We start from the raw sequence: 20340 nt of genomic DNA on the forward strand, positions 1-20340 counted from the left end.
CTCAAGTGAATTTGCACCTCAGACAAACAGGAAAATATTAAATAAACTGGACCTAGAATTTAATTGTCACATTTGGAGACAAGTGTTTCAATCTGTTTTACTTTATGTTTACTAATCTTGGAAAACCTTTCCTCAGAAATTCTTATCTGAACTTCCAAAAGTGATGTTTTTCTTAATCCTTTGGTGGCAGCTTGCAGTCCTTTTTATCTTACTCCTTTATCCTTTCTAAACTCAAAATAATCTTGATGACATTGATTTTGAAGATCCACAGTATAGTAGTCAAATCACTATTACTAGGACCCAAATACTAGAAAAAACATTTCATTATGTTTTAGACTAGGAATTGACCAACCTTTAAAATGAACAGAAATTTTAAAACTTTCATACCTGTTTTTTTAAAAGGATCATGAAAAAGGGTCGTGAATGACTGGTCCCTTTTTATCATCATGACAGTATAAATACTACATGCCATTCATCAAGCACCATTATTGTGCAGCTTTCATTCATTTGCATAGGAAGAGTCCAATTCTAGGATTGGTGAATTGCACTCCGTGTCAGAAATCTTGTATAAACCCCATTGTGTGGAAAGATTGTTCACTAAAGCTACTATTGAAGGAAAACTTGGAGGATTTCTGTTCACTGGTATATTTTATATTCAAAGATCTTGATTATTAAATTATTATTTTGTTCCTTTTTTTTTTTTTTTTTGGCTAAATGACACTCCAACTTGGCCATCTAAGGTCATTTATCCAGCCGCTGCCCTACATTTTAGACTTAGGGTCACCTTAAGTCTGAAATTTCTTGAAGGCATACAACAACAACAACAACAACAACAACAACAACAATCCTAATTGACTTGACTATCTCATCAGCCAAAATTAGGCTCACACTGATAAGTTTATGTTGGTTAAAATTGTACTTCATTTAAAATATTGTATTGTTCGTTCAATTTTTTTTGCAGTACAAATAAGATATGTACAGTGTGCATAGGAATTGGTTCATGGGGTGTTGTTTTTTTTTCAAACTATAGTTGGCACCCCCAACAGTCAGAGTCAATGTTTGAGGACCCCTGCCTTAGTCATATATTATTCCCACCCACACATCCACAGCACAAGTTAATGGAAAATTGTTATTGATCATGTTTATTATTTCTAACACCATATATTTAACTAAGGTTTCATAAGAGTACATTGAGGTTTTGACCAGAAGTCCAAATGATACCTCAGATAATTTTACAAATATTCCATCTTAAATACCACTGTTCTTATGGTTTCCTCTAATTTGCATAAAGAATTCAATTGATTGCCACATAATCCTCTTTTTTGTTTATATTTAAGGTAAAAAAAATCAAGCACTCTTCTAGAAAAAAAAACACACTACATTCAAAGCCAAGTTTACCTGCAGTGAGTTGTCTTAGATGGACGTCAACATGTCTCAAGTTCAAATCCAGAATCCATCTGTTACGCTTTCTAGCAGTCAAATACTAAACAAGAACCAAGCTCTTGCACAGCCTTTGAGTATTCCTTCTCCCACTAGTTCTCTGCCCTCAGAAAATGCAGGTAGACCTATTCAGAACTCTGCTTTACCTTCTGCGTCTGTTACATCTTCCAGTGTAGCTGCAGGTAAGTCTAAAAATGCCATTGATATATCAGAATTCTGTTTGGTGTTAGTATTTTCTTCCATTGGTATCACATACTGATAATTTTCCTATCCTATATACTCATGCATAAGTCTAGAAATTTTAGTCAAAAAAAATCAACTCCAAAACCCTGGGTCAACTTATCAACAGATCAGTGTTAGTGCTGTGCCTTTACTCTTATCTAAAAAGGGACTATCCTCTGAATAGAGTGCCTAAAGGCAAGAGCTTGCCCATCCCAGAAGACGCTAAGAGCTGCACCGAACTCCTCTACGCTTTCCACAGTGGCTCTGTTTTTGCCTTTTTGAATGCCTAGTTGGGAAAATTATTTATTATTTATTTCTGGTATTTATGTCCCGTCTCTTCTCTAACCCAAAAGGGGGACTCAGGACGGCTTACATAGGCAGCCATTCAATGCCTTTACATGAACAATTAACACAATAACCATTAAACAAACCATCAAACCATTAAAATACATAAAATACATAAGCCATTAATTAAACAATATAAAAACATTTGTTACCAAAATGGTGGCAGAGGCGGAAGGCTGGTTCCCTAAGTTGGCATTGACGTTTTCTCTTCGTTTGTCAACAGATCATTTCAAAACTTAGCCCCCAAACCTGCCTTCGACGTATATATATGATTGACTTAATACATGAGTATATACAGGAGAGTGTTTTTTGAATCATTTTTTAAAATGCTTGAATGGAGAAGTTGAGCAAAATTAGATGAATTCAGCCTTACAAATTATGATTTAAAACTTGTTATTTTATAATCATTCTTGGTTTATTAGTGATTTTCATATAGGGTGTAAGAATGCATTTTAAACAAATATATTTAATTTGAGGGGGATTTAATCAGTCTTGCTTGCAATTCAACTGTTTCCTATATCACATACTGAAAATAATCAGAAATTGAAGTCAAGTGAGTTTTTTTGGCACAACTCTTTAAATATAGTTTAATGTGTCCAGAGCACTGAATAGTTTCCTCTTTCTCTAGTCATTCTGCAACTTGTATTCCCTGCATGGCCTATTTTGGGTGCTTGATTTATAGCATAATGTCTTCAAGAAAATGAAAGACCCAGTACAATACCAGTTTGTCATCAAAAGAACCTCTAGTAAACATTATCACTGATGCAGCCATTAGGGTTTGGATGTATAAGTTTCCAAATTCTGGTTAAGACTGAGGATCATGAACAAGTGCTGTACTTGGACACAAGAGTTTAATTTATTTTTTTCTCATTTTCATCAAAGCATTGTTTGCTGCTGTGCCATTTGAAATATCAAATGATTGACTATGGTTGGAGCAATTCTTTCAGACCACTCTTTGGAATATCATCTGAGTGCACCTGGTATGAGCTAGACTTCAAAGCTAGTTTCTGTACAACAACAATTGTGAGGAATTGCTTAACATCAATTGTGAGGTAGTGATGATTATTTGAAGTCTCTCAACCCTTGATAAATCTGGCATTATTGTGCTCCCTAAGTCATTTGAGAAAACAGAAAATGCTCAATTTACTACATAGTAACTACAAAATACCATCCTTCAGTGCAATTAGAGCTGCTTTGCAGTGAGACTTCAAGCAGTTTACTATACTTCATGTGATTATACTTTAAGAATATGGAATGTTGGAATATTTAGGACATACTTGTTTATTGTTGTTTGTTTAGGCTGGGTTTATTTATACAGCCTAGTTTTTTTGTAAAGTCTTTAGGGTTTTGTGTTATTTTCATCAAAGTAAAGAAGATTGTTAGATGACTGCAATAATAAAAGCTCTGTGTCCACAATGAGACAATTAGGAAGGCAGTTCCACCTTGTCTCCTGCCTATGCCATCAGCTGGGAGCTCCTCCCCCCAGCACCAGCTGCTGCTCTGGGCCAGAGTGAAGAGAGAGGGGCCAGGAAGGCAGTTCCACATTGTCTCCTGTGCTATGCTAATAATATAATATAATATAATATAATATAATATAATATAATATAATATATTGTATATATTATAATGTAATACAATATAATAATACTAATAATAATACAATAATATAATTATATATCGTATATTACATGTAATATTACTAATAATATTACAATATAATGGTATAGTACAATATAGTAATGTATAATACTGATATTGTTCTATGCTAATAATATAATATATTGTATGTATATATATCTTGTAAGCTGCCCTGAGTCCCCTTTGGGATGAGAAGGGCAGCATATAAATGTTGTAAATAAAATAAAATAAAATAAATAAATAAATTAGATTGTCCTTCTTAAGAAAGATGACATACTAGAAAAAGAGATCTGAAACTACAATTTTAAAAATGAAAACATTAAGAATATGATCACTTGCAAAGTAGCAGAATTTATAGGGAAGAAAGACTTCTTAGTTAGAACTGTTCCCCTTGGAAACATGTCATACCTGTTGAACAGAGCATGCTGTATAGGCCAAACATGAGGCCCACAGCCTTTAAACGTTAAAACAGTTATTCAGGTATCTGGCTAGTTTTCTTGCAGGCCAAATTAGATTGATCTTCTGACAGATTTCGCAACAGATCACTGTCTGATCTTAACGGTTGATTGCAAAACTCTTATTTGGCATTTTGCTAATATGAATGAATAGATGCTCTGAAACTACCTTATTTTACTTCTAGGAACTGAATGTATTGAGATTTCTCTGGGTTGTGTTTTTTGTTTTTGTTTTTTGTGAATTAAAACTTGTAGTACTAAACTTCTCACAATACTACTTTGAAAACAACCATTCTTACATTTTTAGTAATTCCACAAGATGAATGTTTTATCCATAGACTGAAGTAGCTATTTGTCTTACCTTTCAGTTCCTTCTAACATGGCAAACCCCAAAGAGAAAACCCCAATGTGTCTTGTGAATGAGTTAGCCCGTTTCAACAAGATTCAGCCTGAGTATAAGCTTTTGAGTGAACAAGGTCCAGCTCACTCAAAGGTAAATATTATGATTTCCATATTTATAGTAAAAGTATCTCTTGAATGAAAGTATTTGTGTGTCTAATTTATATTTGTGCAATGTGCAGCTCTCACATGGTCCAGGTATATAGGTCAGGTGGTGTCTGGTAACTAAGTGGTTAACAATAAGGTAAAGGTAAAGATTTTCCCTGACATTAAGTACAGTCATGTCTGGCTCTGGGGGGTGGTGCTCATCTCCATTTCTAAGCCAAAGAGCCGGCATTGTTCGTAGAAACTTCCAAGTTCACCTGTCCAGCATGACTGCATGGAGTGCCGTTACCTTCTTGCAGAAGCAGTACCTATTGATTTACTCACATTTGCATGTTTTCGAACTGCTAGGTTGGCAGAAGCTAGGGCTAACAGCGGGAGCTTACCCCTCTACCCAGATTTGAACCGCCAATCTTTTGTTCAGCAAGTTCAGCAGTTCAGTGGTTTAACCCACTGTTCCTCCAGGTGAACAATAAGTTAATCAAAACCAAGATTCATTTATTATTTTTAAGCTACTGATGTCTCTTCTTAGCTTTAACCCATCAATCAGTTATGAAACCCCAACCATAAAATGGAAATAAATTTGAATGGCAAATGAGAAGATTTGAACAGTTTGTGCCAGGAACAACATTGGTCATTCTGATGTTGTGAATTTGCCTACAAGTACAGGTTAGGAGTGTGGTGTAGTGGTTTGCATGTTGGATTATGAGAGAAGGCCAGGGTTTGAAACCCCATTTGGGTGATGTTGAGCAGGTTAAATCAGCCTCTGGGGAAGGCAATGTCAAATGCCATCTGAAAAAAATCTTGCCAAGAAAGCACCGTGATAGGATTGCCTTGGGGCCGTTATAGGTTAGAAACAAAGGCACAATAAAACATAGAATAGGAGAATTACTGTTTTGCTTTCTTCAAATAATATGGTCTGAAAGGTTTGAGTGATGGGAGATGAGAAAATGTGAACAGTTTGAATCAGGAACAACATTTTTTTCTAGGAAGCAGAAAGGATCTAATATTAGTTTGTTCTGGCTTTGTGTATATATATTTTTACTTAAGTAACTGTTGCTAATTTTCAGACAACCAGAAGAGTGGTATCTAAATGTTCTAATAAATAAAATTAAAGTGCTAGTATACAGAGTTCCTTGTAAGAGGCTATAAAGTCGTCCAATAAGGGCACATAGAATAATATTGATTCTGCACCTCTGCAGTTTGGAAGTATGATGAAGGCCAAACTAAACATATTCCGAAAGCATAGACAGCTATGTTACCTGAGCAACTGTGAGTGCCTGGAATTTTAGAAGTGAGTATCATTTTATAGTTGCAAACTTGTGATATGGCTGGAACAAAGATAAAATGTATCCATTAGGCAGCCTTCGTTGCTATTAGGAAGGCTTAAAAAGGAAAACAAAACAAAACAGAAAATAGAAACATAAGGGGAAATGGTGAGCTCATAATTTATAATGGAAGAGGTGCAGTGCTCCCCAGCTGCTCAATACGACTTTTTCTTCCTAAAGAACATTACAAATACAAAACCAGTGAAGCAAGTTTACAGCATGAGATCTTTAATTAAAGCCAGCTTGGAGAAAAATTTAACCCTGCACATAAAGTGTATTGATAGGATCCTGCAGTACTTTCTGATTTTGTGCTTGTGTTCCCCAAATATTGCATTTATTAAGGAGGTAAAATGCTATTCCTATTTTGAGAAATTTGTAGGAGAGACTGTATTCCAGTTAGTGCATTCTCTTGGTAACTTAATTTTATCAATCATGTCAACAGGAAATTAAGGGCTTCCTGCCTAACTTAATTTCATCAGTCATATAAATAGGAGGGAGATGAAGGGCTTCCTTCCATTCTACACATTTATAACACTAGCTGAGATCCCCACCTTGTGAAGGCTCTTTTGCCTGTTTTATCACAACTCCTTTCTGGTTGTCAGCCAGCATTACACTACATTCCAATAGCTCCCTCTACCATTCATGTGGTTATCTACTCACCTTGGCTTTAGGCAGCATCTCTTTCCTTTTGACTTTGTCCCTCAATGACCATCATTGAAATTGAACTTGTCCTCTCATCACTGTCCCCATATGTTTTGCATTTCTATTGCTATTCACAAATACAGCCTGTTCATAAAGGTCTGTTTCTAGGCACTTCTTTCATTTGATGAAGTAGACCGCAAAGTCTGCAAGAAAGACTGCTATAAACTTTATTCTCTAAGTCTCTTAAAGTGCTACAGGATCCTTTTAAAATTAAAATGGCTGTGTCTTTGAATGCTGTTAATGTAATTCTAGTAGAAATGAGAGAAATTGAGAAATTGGACAGTGTTCTTACTCCAAACCCTTGTATATCCTCAAAACCAGCACTGGAAGGGGAGAATCTCCAGTGCAACTATGAGGGAGGAAAGGGGAAAGCTTCATTGAGACCAGCAGCTTAATGTTAGATCTGGCTCCCAAATGTGGTTTGTCTTTAATTGAATATAATAGTATTGGTGTTGGAAGAGAGGATATGAAGCATCACAGGTCAACGACTGTCATGATTGTTGAGTAAACATGGAGCATGAAGTGGTTCAGATTTGCTAAATAAATGTTACAAATCTTTTAGACGGCAACCCTGTTAATACAGGCAAATTAAGAATTACTACTTTATCAAAATATCTCATATATTTAAGATCAGCCACTGGGTTGATATAATAGAGGTTTGCATCTCATTCTTAGGTGTTTACAGTGCAGCTGACTCTTGGGGACCAGCACTGGGAAGCTGAAGGCACTAGTATTAAGAAAGCTCAACATGCAGCTGCTGCCAAAGCTTTGGAAGGGACAAGATTTCCTAAACCTACAGCTCGCCCATCACGTAATGAAGGAAAGAACCCAGGTATGTTTTGTTGCTAACAAGAATTGTACATACTAGGGATCCATACAGATATCAGGGTGTTTTAATTGTGTGTGGATTTTTGTTAAAATCTTCAGTCATGGCATTGATTTGCTTGCCTTCTTTGGTGTGGACTGAGAATTCTAATTGTTGGGAAGATAAATGTAATAAAGTTCATTTTGCTTTACTTAATCCACTACTTAATCAGTAATTTGGTGTTCCATTTGTGAGATAATGAAGAATATCCTTTCTTTTAAGCCAAATGATAGCTTGGCTGTCCTTCAATCTGCTGTGATATAGCTAACCCAGAAGTTAATAAGCAGTAGTGGGCCTTCTGATATTTATTTAATTAATACCCTACCTTTCTTCCTGGTGCCATCTAAGGGATTTTTCTGTTTACAAGTATTATATTAGTGCTTTAGAAGCCTTTTTTTCCTGAAAGAAAAAGTAAATTTGTAATGTTTGAAATGAGCTTGGAAATAGATGGGCTATGTTGTCTTCATATCATATGCTGAGATTCAGAGCTGCTATTTTAATTGCCCCTGAGGCCATTGGTAGGCTGTGAAAATTTTGTTTTACACTTTTCCTCTTTTACAACAGGTCCCTTAGTAATGATGTATACTGATTCTGAAACTACTCCTTGTTTTCCTTAGAAATTTGTTGGGGTTAACATAGGAGGAGGTCACTTTTTTAAGATAATCCAGCGTTTCTTGAGTTTGATTTTGTCCTTGGGGATCTGGGTCATAGAAGCTCTGCCCAGATCCTTTATCTGCTCTACCTGCTTCCATATGCCATTGGCCGTCACTTGTTCACTCTCCTCGGGTCATACTTAATCTCCTCCTCCTCAGCTTTTTGTGAAGCTGTTGATTGTGATAGAAATTAGCCTGTGAATATTAACCATTGTCATATGGGAGGCCATTTCTGGACCAGCCTTTAGCAGGATTTCACTAAAATGTTTTATACTGTTTGGTGCATTGTATTAGCACTTTATTTAATAAACAGCCTTGTGCAAGTGTACTGTCATATGTTCTGCTGCATTTATTTATGCAATGTGTACAATTTCCTTCCTTTCACAGTCCTGTAAATCTCTGTTAGATAAATCTTGATACTTAAACAAAGCAAAGTAATCCAGAAATCCATTAGATGTGGCCTTTGAACTCTTTTAGAAACTTGACTGGCATAAGGAGAGCCAAATACATTTATTATGATTTTTATCATCGAATGTGGTTGGGTTTTAAATGCTATTTATTAAGTTATGCCTGTATGTATACACTTGTTGACATTGAATATTTGCCTTTTATGTTGGCAGCTGCTCCGAGTCCCTTTTGGGAGATGGGACGGGATATAAATAAAGTTTTATTATGAGGCAATGGTGCGAATCATGCAGTCCTACAGATGTTGCTGGACTATGACTTCCAAAGCCTTAGCTAACATAGTCAAGAGGAGGGAATACTGGAAATTGTAGTATGGCAACACCTGGGGTGTTATATAATTTTCATCTGATTTTTCTCATACAGCTCTAGCCCCTTATGCTGCACTTATTGATACTATATAGTGTCCTGTGGCTTTTAGTAATGACTTCTTAATGTGATGAAAGTTCTGTTTCATTTGGAAAAACCCACCTAGGGACTCTGGATTGCTGCCATTAATGTCTGAGCACTGAGATTTGTAAATACTTGCCACAGTAGTATGTAAATAATAAATAGTTGGCATTCAAGGCAGAAACAAAATGAAAACACTATGACAGCCAGCGCAGATGATCTCCTGGTGGAGAGAAAAGGTGTTTATGTGAAAGAAGCATGTTTAATGTAAATCTTCTCAGTAATACATAACATTCAATTCAAAAAACAGCCTGCCTGCTACCTGATATTTTCTGTACATTTAGCACTAGGCTTTCCAGTCAAATGCCTGTATTTAAATACCAATTTGCAAATATAAATCAAGCTGCATGCTGCAGCAAAATACATCTACAATGGCATTTGACACTTTGTTTCTGTAAAATAAATGTTTTTCCTCCCTCTCATTTAACTGATGAGCTACAGCAAGATTGTGCTAATGCAAAGTTGTTCTGTGTCACCATTTAATGCTTCTAGTTATGGAAGGAGTAATAGTTTAGAGCTTATTATCTGAATTCTCTTAGAGTGCCATTTTTAACATTTACTGAATCTTTTTTTCTCTTTAGATAGTGTAACCCCCACAGTGGAACTGAATGCGCTTTGTATGAAATTGGGAAAGAAACCTATGTACAAGCCCATAGATCCTTATACTGAAATGAGGTCTACCTACAACTACAATATGAGAGGTGGTGCTTATCCCCCACGGTATGTCATGACACAATATTCATTTATCTGTTCATTATAGTATATTATAGCTGGTTCCTATTGTGCTTTTACATCTTCCTTATTTCAGTGTTTGGGCTTTTCAAGACTTGTTTCCCCAGATCAAGTATGAGATACATAAAGGCAGCCAATTACATACTCCAGTGATTAGTACAACGTGGTCCAGCTACCATTGTACCATAAAACCATTAATCTGTCTCTTTGCCCAAAATAGTCCTGCAGCCTTCCGTAGTGGAGTTATGGCTGTCAGCCAAGATACCTCAAAGGAGCAGGATGTTAGTAGAAAGAAGAGTTGTACTCATTAGCATTTGTGAGCAGTATATGTGGTACAAAAGACATTGTGCTGAACTGAGGCTCCTAATTTACACAGTTGGGGAGTGAGAAGACTGGTGCCTTGTGACCTGGCCAGTTAATGTCTTTTTCTAGCTCCGTGAAATTCCCCTTTCCCTCTACTGAGGTTAGTGAACACTTTCAGGAACCTCTCTTGATTCAAAATGAAAATTAGTCTCACCTTTGCTAATGCCAATGTACAGTAAACGCTCAAGCAGAACTACGTATCTAAAGTTTTAAAAAGTTTGGCAGAATTAACATAGATAATAGGCAGCTCTGCATTTTGGATACACTGCTAAGTGGCATGGTGATACTGTATGGCTTGCCTCAGCCAGAAGAACTGCATCCATCTGCAAAATGATTTTTTTTCTTCTCCCCAAATCTCCTAACTCTAAATCTGCTCTGGGAAAGTTAAGGTGTCTCTTACAGCAGATTTAGAGGTGAGGTACAAGTATCCAGGAAGATTTCTGTAGTAAAAGCACATTACACACATTATTGGATGTTACCAATAGTCTCCTTTCTCAGGGTTGATAGTCCTAAATAAAAGGGACACAGTATGGTATAAAATGAGTTTTTTACATTTGTTTTCATGTGATATTGAGTGTGAAAAATGTATTAGTTGGGTTGCTGGTTGACTTGATGTTTAAATTCATTATGGTTACCTTGAGGTTCTGGCATTTGTTGGTCATTGAGTATATAACAGGCAAGATTTGAGGGTCCAGTGGTTCATTCTACTCAATATTGGCTTTCAGGTTCAAACTTTGTCTGTTGGCAGGTTAGCCTTCCTATGCATTCCAAATCTGAAGTTTCCAGTCTTTCTGTTTTTTAGGTACTTCTATCCATTTCCTGTGGGACCCTGGCTCTATCAAGTGGAGCTCTCTATTGGGGGACAGCAGTTTCATGGGAAAGGTAGAACAAGACAGGCTGCTAAGCATGATGCAGCTGCTAAAGCACTGAAAATCCTGCAAAACGAGCCCCTGCCTGAAAAACCAGAGGTAGTATGTCTGGAGCGTTATTCAGCTCCACTTGAAACTCATATTTGTGCTTTGAAGGTCATTGAAAACAAAGCTCTTGTTTGCTTAGATTTGTGCAAATGCTTGTGAAAGCTTGCATGCACATTATATGTTTGCAACATATATCCTAGCCTGTCTTTTGCCCACTCCTGCTTCAGACTGGAAGTAGCACTTGTCCTATGGTGAATTTTCCATTTAGTTTAAGAGGCTAGAGATAAATGAAGCATTTGTTCTTAGGAGATCCAAGGGACTCATTGCTTGAACAATAGTGAAGAAGACATAAGGTGGAAATTGCTTTATCACAAACACTGTCATCACAGTTGCTTAATGTGAATGCATATTCCGTGGCAAAATGTGACTAGCCAGAATAATGTAGTTGTGGTTAAGAACAGCGATGTTGTCTTTGCAATGTTCATACTTATAGGATTATATGATATTTTCACAGATTTTAGATTTTAGCCTTCAAGGCTACAACACATGCTCATTCCATCCCCCATACTACTCCAAGGCACTCCTGCCCATCCAACTGCTCCTGTTCAACCAATATAGACCAAACCAGTGGTTCCCAACCTTTTTTTGATCAGAGACCATTCTCCAACATTAGTACCAAAAGGGTTACGAATCCGTTTTTGGTCAACTTTAGATTTGGTTTGGTTATTTGGGGTGCTGATTCAGAAAATTGCATTGGATAGACCAACATCGGCTCTAGTTTCCGATACAGAACATATACCATTCAGTAGTCGCAATCTGCTCACCCACAGAAAAACATATTTAATAGGCCTCAGCATGATGAGAGGGTTTTGCGAGACCAGTCATTCTCATTGCAACTGTCTAATGACAGTGAGGCCGTGGACCATATTTTAGTTCTTGCATACCACTGGTGGTCCACGAACCACAGATTGGGAACTACTGGACTAGACTGTATGCCACCAGTATAGCATGCTTTCTTATAAGAAACTATTTGACAAAATACACTGTTGTGGAAATTGTGGCTTTATAATTAAAGCCAACATTAAGTAATAAACACATCCAGAACTAGGAGACAGAAAATAAATAAAGTTCTATTTTAGTGCTATTTAGAATGAAAGGGAGCACATATTGTGAATCTCTGGCCAAGCTGCTTTATTATATATATTTATACCCTGTTTTTAGTATTCTGTGAGATGTTGCAAAAATGATGCTGATTTTCTCACAAAATATTTTATGGGGGTAGTGTCTTATAGACATGTCTTGATGGTGCAGTTGGCCAACAGCTAGCGACAAAGCTATCACTTTTTTGGAGTATCTGAGAATACAAACTATTCGTGAGGTAAAGGTTTCCCCTGACGTTATGTCTAGTCGTGTCCGACTCTGGGGGGTGGTGCTCATCTTAATTTCTAAGCCAAAGAGCCGACGTTGTCCGTAGACACCTTCAAGGTCATATGGCCAGCATAACTGCATGGAGGGCTGTTACCTTCCCAGCAAGGCGGTACCTATTGATCTACTCACATTTGCAAGTTTTCGAACTGCAAAGTTGGCAGAAGCTACACCTAACAGCGGGAGCTCATCCCGCTCCCCGGACTTGAACCACCAACCTTTTAGTCAGCAAGTTCAGCAGCTCAGTGTTTTAACCTGCTGCACTAGCAAGGGAACTAAAACAAACTAATACCAATTATAGAGAACTCCATATTCTGTTTTAGCAATATATTTCACCTACAGCAAGGAGACTATTGCCTGCCTCCAGCAGAAGAAGAGAATTATTACCATCATTCATGTGCATTTAGGAAAGGAGATTAATTTGAGTTTAATTTCCTTTTCATTGTCTTTGGAACTGCCTAAGTTGTTTACTTTAATACATATTTATCTTGATGAGCAGCACTTCTCCAGGGTCTTTGTATCACTGCTACTCGAGACTTCTTTTTACTAAAGAGATCAAAACTCTGCACCTTTTCATTTCTATATTCAAAATAGTTCCATAACCTCATGCTAAAGTTGTGTAGGCACTTTCCAGATAGCATCACTCATTCAGTTTTTCATGGTTCCCTGTTGATAGTTAACACTCTAGAACTGCTGTCTGTTTCCACTTTCCTGATGTTCTCCTTCGCTCTATATTCCAGTTAGCTGCTGTTAAGTAATTTTGCATGAAAATTATTAGAATGGTTATGATTGTGCTTATATTGTGCAACTCAGCATGGCATAGCTTTTTTTTTTTTTTGGCTGCTGTAGATACAAGGGCATGTGTAGATAATTTCATCAGCATACTAGTTACAAGGAGTCTGAAGAATGTTTAGGGTTTTGTATATGCATGGCTTTGATTACTGCGACATTCTGAATGAATAGAAGTTTGTTTAAATGATCTGATTATAAAATGGCATGATAACAGAACAGAACATCTGATCACTTTATTAAACTGGCATTCTGCCATTATGTCTTCTATACACATTCCCTTAGTTAGCAAATAACCCTTCTCCAAATCCACATGTTTTCCCACTGTTACTAAAATGTATACACTCACGTATGAAATATCAGTTGTGCTCACATTGATATGAAAAAGCTCCAAGGATTGGCTTTCAAGGAAGGAGTGTGTCCTAGAGTTAGCAGAGGAAGGAATTCCACCAAATGAAACGCGTCTCTGTGTAGTACTCTTAAGACAAAAAGAGATGTTCATGTAGGCAACACTAGTGCACTGCAAAAGATGGTGAGCCAAACTAACTACAGCAGTTGCTGCTGAAAAATGATTATTCCAAATGATTCGTTCTGCAGTTTTGTCTTTCTGGTTACATTTGTCTAATTTGGTGTAACGTTCTTGTTACACATTCTTGTATTGCAGTCTTTCTGGAAGTCCCCTCTCCATTCTAAAAAGTGGTTTGTGATAAAGTGCTGGAGGAGGTGGGAAATGACTGCTGAAAACAAATATGCCCAAAGCTAACATGAGGCTCACTGAAATAATAATGTCATCTTTCAGATAATGGCCTGTGATTGGCAAAACTAAGAAATGAAAATAGTTGAATAACTTGAATCTTTCCAAATTGAAAGCATATGCTAAACTTCTAAACATACTGAAACTCTGATCTTGCTTGCCAGCTCTTTTTCATGATGCCTGCACATAATTTCCTTTAGACCTTGGACTTATACACTTTTCCATACCATACCTGCATAGATTTTTCAGGCAACAGGATAGTTCTGGGGCATTTGACTTGCACGTCAGGCAGTTTCAGTGAGAAACCTCCTTGAGCTTTCCATTTACTCTGCTTCTGCCGCAATCATGCTTAAGATTCCTCTACTAACCCTGCACTCTGTGTGGCAGTATTGTTGTCAGTGAGCTGGTATGACAGCTATACAAGAAACCTCTTCAATATAATTGTTCTTCTCCTAGATTAATGGGAGAGAACCTGATGATGAAAATCTCAATAAATCTGAAATAAGCCAAGTGTTTGAGATTGCACTTAAAAGGAACTTGCCTGTGAATTTTGAGGTAGGTTTAGTTAATTGCTCTAAAATGGTTTTATTTTAGTATATTGGAGATAGGAGTACACTTGATAGGATACTCTTGATAGGATACTCTTGGCTCACACAACTAACCTTTAAAGGTATATACTGGAAAGTGTGTGGATTCTCTTTTCACAATTCACGATTTTTTCGTATATTAAAATGTATTCAAGAGAGTAGTGAGTGAAGTTAGTGAAATAATTTTACAATATTGAGAGAGAACAGAAGGTCCCACCAATATGCCTTTGGTTGAGTAACATAGTGTGTTATATCTTGAATCCAGAGAAGCTCATGCATGAGTTGAGGACATTTCCCTTTGCACAGAGGGTGGGCATTCCCCTTTCCCTCCATAAAACCCTTGTATACTTTTTAGGGCATTCTCCAGTCCCCAGGAACAGATGTGATAGTTGAAATGAGAGGGTGGGGGTGCTGTTCTTCATTGGGAAGGAGAGTCTTCTTAGATTAGATGGATTTGTTGGTTAGCTTAGATAAAATGTCAAGGCATTTAATACAATGTAAGTGAGCTCCAGCAAGCCTCAGGCTTGTATACTCTCCCTTTCCCCTGATATCTTTTTGTACAGCCAAGAGGAGGAAGAATTTGGAAGCTTTAGCATCTATTTGTTCTTAATTGTGGTTTGATGCTGGCTTGTTTTAAAACAAGCACCTCAAACAGTTATTTTAAAAAACCAAAAACTATTGACCATGGTTTGAAAACCTCCTTCTAGCATTACAGAGAAAGGAAAGGGAGGGGAGGTGCTTGAGGTTCACTGTGGTTCATTCCTGTCAATATTTAAACAATGTTTTGTTAATGTGAAGATAGTGATCCTTAGGTTGCATCTTATCTCAATTATCATGACATAAAATTGTTTTTTTAAAAATCAGCTACAGATGTATCATTCATGTCATATGTCATTCTTTCTGACAAAATCTTCTTTTCCCTTTACTGTCAACTAATAAGTTTTTGTTTAATGTTTAATGCATGTCAAGATATATTATACACTTTAATTCTGTAAGTAAAAACTTATACAGTGGGCCCTTGATATCTGATGGGGTTTGGTGGATATCAAAATATGTGGATTCTCAAGCCCCATTTATATCATGGTGTAGTAGAATGGGGTCGCTTCTATAAAATTATTTTTTGGATTTTAAACAATGCTTTTAAGCCATGGATGGTTGAATCTGTGGGTGCAGGGGGCCGACTGTATAGGTCTTAATAGTTGTAACTCTTACATCCCAAGATACTAGTTTGGCATTTATGTAATGAAATAAGATTGTCAAAATAATGAAATGCCTCTAGACCATGTGCTTAACATTATTTAGCCTGCTCGGGGAGGGATAATGGACTTAGGACTTAGTGTCTTTTAAAATGTGTCCTTTTCTGGGGGCTCTTTTACACTTATGGTGCTATGCGTCCACTTTAATTGCCATGGCATCATCCTATGGAATTTGGATTTTGTAGTTTGATGAAACAGTAGAGCTCCCTTGCAGTGGCTTTTAAACACTGCTCCCTAAACTGCGGGTCCAGAGTTCTAAAGTATGTTGCCATAGCTCAGTGGTTCTCATCCTGTGGGTCCCCGGGTATTTTGGTCTACAAATCCCAGCCAGTTTACCAGCTGTTAGGATTTCTTGGAGTTAAAGGCCAAAACAGCTGGGGACCCACAGGTTGAGAACCATTGCTATAGCTGAAAGTGAAATCATAGCATTAAATCATGTGAAAAGGTCCCTGTTTTACCAGGAATGCTGATTTCTCCTTGTTCCCCCACCCCATTGCTATATAGTTCATGTAAGTGAAATTTGCTGTGACCATTATCCTCTACCATTTTTAATAAGTGTTTATCACGCTTTCACTCAGTTTTTCCCTCTGAAACAGGTGACCCGGGAAAGTGGTCCCCCTCATATGAAAAGCTTTGTAACAAAAGTATCTGTGGGCGAGTTTATGGGTGAGGGTGAAGGCAAGAGCAAGAAGATTTCAAAGAAGAATGCAGCCATCGCAGTCCTAGAGGAGTTGAAGAAACTGCCTCCCCTTCCTACGGTTGAGAAAATGAAGCCACGAATTAAAAAGAAAACAAAATCAATAGTCAAGGTAAGAGAGGCATGCGTTAACAAAGTCACAGATACAGTAGAAATTTCTGATGAAATCAAGGACATAAAAACCTCATATATAGTTAGATACCATAGTTTGTATCTGTTTGCATCAAATTTGGGGAATTCTACAACACTGTTTTGTGGTGGCCCCAGTCCTTCCTGGAGGGATGAACCCAGTTGATGGAGCTGAGGGACGCCTGTTTGACTCCCTGGCCTGTGGCCTCCCTTGGGGTTCAATTCTGTCCCCTGTGCTATTTAACATTTACATGAAACTACTGGGGGAGATCATATGGAGTTTTAGAGTTTGGTGTCAGATTTACACAGATGACACCCAACTCTATTACTCCTTTCCACCAAAAGCCAAGGATGCTGTTCTTATCCTGAACTGGAGCTTGTCATCAGTAATGGAATGGATGAGAGCTAACAAGCTGAAATTAAATACTGACAAGACAGAGTTACTCCTGGTCAGTTGAAAGGTACTCCTGGTCAGTTGAACAGGGTGAGGGTTGCAGCCTGAGCTGCATTGGGCCGCTCTCCACCTGAAGGCACAGGTTTGCAATCTGGGAGTGATCTTGGGTTCATTGTTGACCCTGGAACCCCAGATGTCAATGGTGGTCAGGAGTGCTTTTGCACAGTTAAAACCTGTGTGCCAGCTGCGCCTGTACCTTTGGATGCCTGGCTTGGCCATGGTAGTCCACATCTTAGTCACATTCCGTTTTGACTACTGCAATGCTCTCTACATGGGGCTGCCTCTGAAGATAGTTGAGAAGCTACAATTAATGCAGAGATCAGCATCCAGGTTGTTAACTGGGGCTCTGCACAGGGAGATAACTACTCCCATGTTGTGGCAGTTCCATTGCTGCCGGTCTGCTTCTGAGCAAAAAACAAAGTGCTGGTCATTACCTAGAAAGCCCTAAACAGTTCAGGTCCAGGCTATTTGTCTAAGTGCATCTCCCTATATAGACCATCTTGGGCACCGCGGTCAGTGGAGGGGGCCCTGTTCTCAGTCTCACCCCTGTTACAAGCACAGCTGGTGAGAACGAGAGGAGGCTTTCTCCATGATTTATCCTCATCTCTGGAACTCCCTTCCAAAAGAAATAAAAATTACTTCCACCATCCTCTACTTTAAAAAAAACTCATAATAACGCACTTTGGGGCGGAGGAGGAGGACTAGGGCACCTTAGACCACTGCCATTGGAATGCTGGCTGACCTATTTGTAACTCGTGGTCATTATGGTAAATTCAAGAACAACTATAACAGCCAATGCTCACCCAATTTTAATTGTTTTATTATATTAGATGTTGACCAGGTTATTAGAATGTAATCAGTTATTTTATTTCTTTCAGTTTGCTGTCTAATTCTTTTATGTGATTAACTCAATGTTGTTGTTTTGTATTATGTTTTATTGCTTTAATGTATTTGTATTTCTCAGGCATTGAATGTTTCCCTTTTTGTGTGTAAACCGCCCTGAGTCCCCTCAGGGAGATAGGGTGGTCTATAAATGAATTATTATTATTATTATTATTACACCAAGGAAGCATTTTTTTTTTTTTGCTGAAATCTATGGTCTAATATTGTCTGCTTCCTTTTTCACTGAAAGCCATGTGATTTTGCATAGTCGGCATCCCTTATGTGTCCTGTCCTTTGAGGTCTTGGGTGCATATTCTTCCTTGTGCAGAAGTGAGATGTGACACCTAAAGAGCACAATGTTACAGTTCCAAAAAGATATAAAATCTATAGCCCTCCACTGTGCTATGCATAAATAAATAATATTTTAAATAATATTTATATTGTAATGTAATCATAATGTTTTAGTTAGCATTATTTTATATTTACTATTAGCTTCCTTGAGTCCCTATATTGAGAGGAAGTAAGGATAAAAATAAAGTAAATAAATAAGCAAACAAAATTAATATGGCTGTATTGAAAATTCTCCTGTCTGCTGTTCACTAACTTCTGCTTTTTCTGTCTCAGCTGCAGACAAGTCCTGAATATGGCCAGGGCATGAATCCTATTAGCAGACTTGCCCAAATACAGCAGGCAAAAAAAGAAAAGGAGCCGGAGTATATGCTAATCACAGAACGTGGGCTTCCAAGACGTAGGGAGTTTGTTATGCAGGTTTGTGCAGAGCTCAGCTCTTCCCTTTCAGATCTGCACTGCAGCTGTGCCAAGTTTACTTCCGTGTGTGTCTCCGTGTGCATGTTTCATTTTCTTTATTTAAATGTGTAGCCTCGAGTAATCAAAGTTTTCAGACCTACAGAACAGTTGGGCAAAGTGCGGCCTTCCGGCTGTTGAATTACATGAACTATTCTGGCTAGGGCAGGTAGAAATTGCAGTCCAGCAACATCTGGCAGATATGTTTTGACCAACTTTGCAGTATACAATAAAAGTGGGGTGCCACTCTTACAATTAACATTTGGTGGTCAATTTTTCTAGGTACAGCTGTCACTAAAAGAAACAACCTAGGAACACTACTTCTATTTGTAATAGATTAATTTTGACTTGATGGTATTTGCATTCAAAGCACAATATTTGGCATATTGTAACATAGGAAAAAAGTGTTACTTTCAAATCCTAGACTCTGGAATTCAAACGTTTCAATCTGGGATAGTGGATTGAATCCAGAAACATGCTAGTGAAGTTGCAGAAAATGGATATCATTGATCTATATAGAAACAACCACAAAAATGTGGACCAATCACTGTTTTAATGGCAGTCGCATATATTAAGTATTACAATAGTCAAGAATTCAGAAGTTTGCATGAATGTGACAGCCCTATATTAGCCAGACAAGGGCCTGTGGCACTGTTGCTGTCTATTTATATCCTGCCTTTCTCCTAAAAGTGGGACTCAAGGTAACTTAATCCCATTCTAATTTTGGCACAAAAGTGCATTTATCTAGCTTTTTTTTCTTTGCTTTCTCTCTCGTGGTGCTTAGCTTTGGCAATGCACCTCTTAGAAAAACAGGAAAATGAACAGGGATTAATAAAATCCATTAAAATCCACAACAGAGGCTGGAAATGGAAATAGTTTGAGATGATACAAATCAGACATTTGTTATTTTTATCATGTCGCTGCTACGATAATTTTAAAGAGCCAGTATATGGAATAAGATTTAATGTTTATATTGGAAAGTGCTTATTGTACTTTTAAAGGCTGTATATTTTTTGATGTCACAACCTATGGCTGGTACAATAAACCATCCATTCAACAGGGATTGGGGATGCAGGTGGCATTTACCACAGCCAGTCTAATACCACTCTGTAGTCAGGGCAGGTAGCTTTGCTATCGCTTCCCAGATATGAAGCAGCCTGAGGGACTAGTTAATGTAGTAGTTCGACTGGCATAGATCCAGGACCCTTCAGATTTCCACATGGACAAATGTTCAAGGGTGGTAGGTGTATTTGCTGATTGAAATACAGTTTTAAAACAGAAGTTTGAAAGCAAAAGTGGTTTCCAAGTTGTGGAGTTCTCCTTCCACTTTTATTTAAACAGACATTCATTGATTAACTGGCTGTGTGAGAGGGCCTTTTAATGGGATATGTATGTTGTACTTTATTCTTAGTCCTAGGTTTTATATGTTTTTATACATGCTTTAATAGAACAGTCGAAAAAAATCTTTTTTTGACATCAGATTTTGGTTT

At 37.6% G+C, this 20340-nt stretch overlaps 1 protein-coding gene across 5 annotated transcripts in view; it reads left to right on the forward strand.

Annotated features, from left to right (window-relative positions):
• STAU1 (staufen double-stranded RNA binding protein 1) overlaps positions 1-20340 on the forward strand; it is a 48064-nt gene that overhangs the window by 18833 nt on the left and 8891 nt on the right. For 2 of the 5 annotated variants that reach the window (XM_060772138.2, XM_060772139.2), the window contains 8 exons: positions 1338-1622; positions 4469-4593; positions 7307-7463; positions 9643-9781; positions 10959-11124; positions 14498-14596; positions 16463-16693; positions 18671-18814. In XM_060772138.2, the coding sequence (XP_060628121.1) occupies positions 1418-1622; positions 4469-4593; positions 7307-7463; positions 9643-9781; positions 10959-11124; positions 14498-14596; positions 16463-16693; positions 18671-18814 (1266 nt within the window). In that variant the 5' untranslated portion in view covers positions 1338-1417. The remainder of the gene's footprint in view (positions 1-1337; positions 1623-4468; positions 4594-7306; positions 7464-9642; positions 9782-10958; positions 11125-14497; positions 14597-16462; positions 16694-18670; positions 18815-20340) is intronic. The other 3 variants (XM_067468185.1, XM_067468186.1, XM_067468187.1) reach the window with 3 other exon arrangements.

The sequence above is a fragment of the Anolis sagrei genome, chromosome 4, assembly GCF_037176765.1.
Source record: "Anolis sagrei isolate rAnoSag1 chromosome 4, rAnoSag1.mat, whole genome shotgun sequence".
In the NCBI taxonomy this organism is placed as follows: Eukaryota; Metazoa; Chordata; class Lepidosauria; order Squamata; family Dactyloidae; genus Anolis; species Anolis sagrei.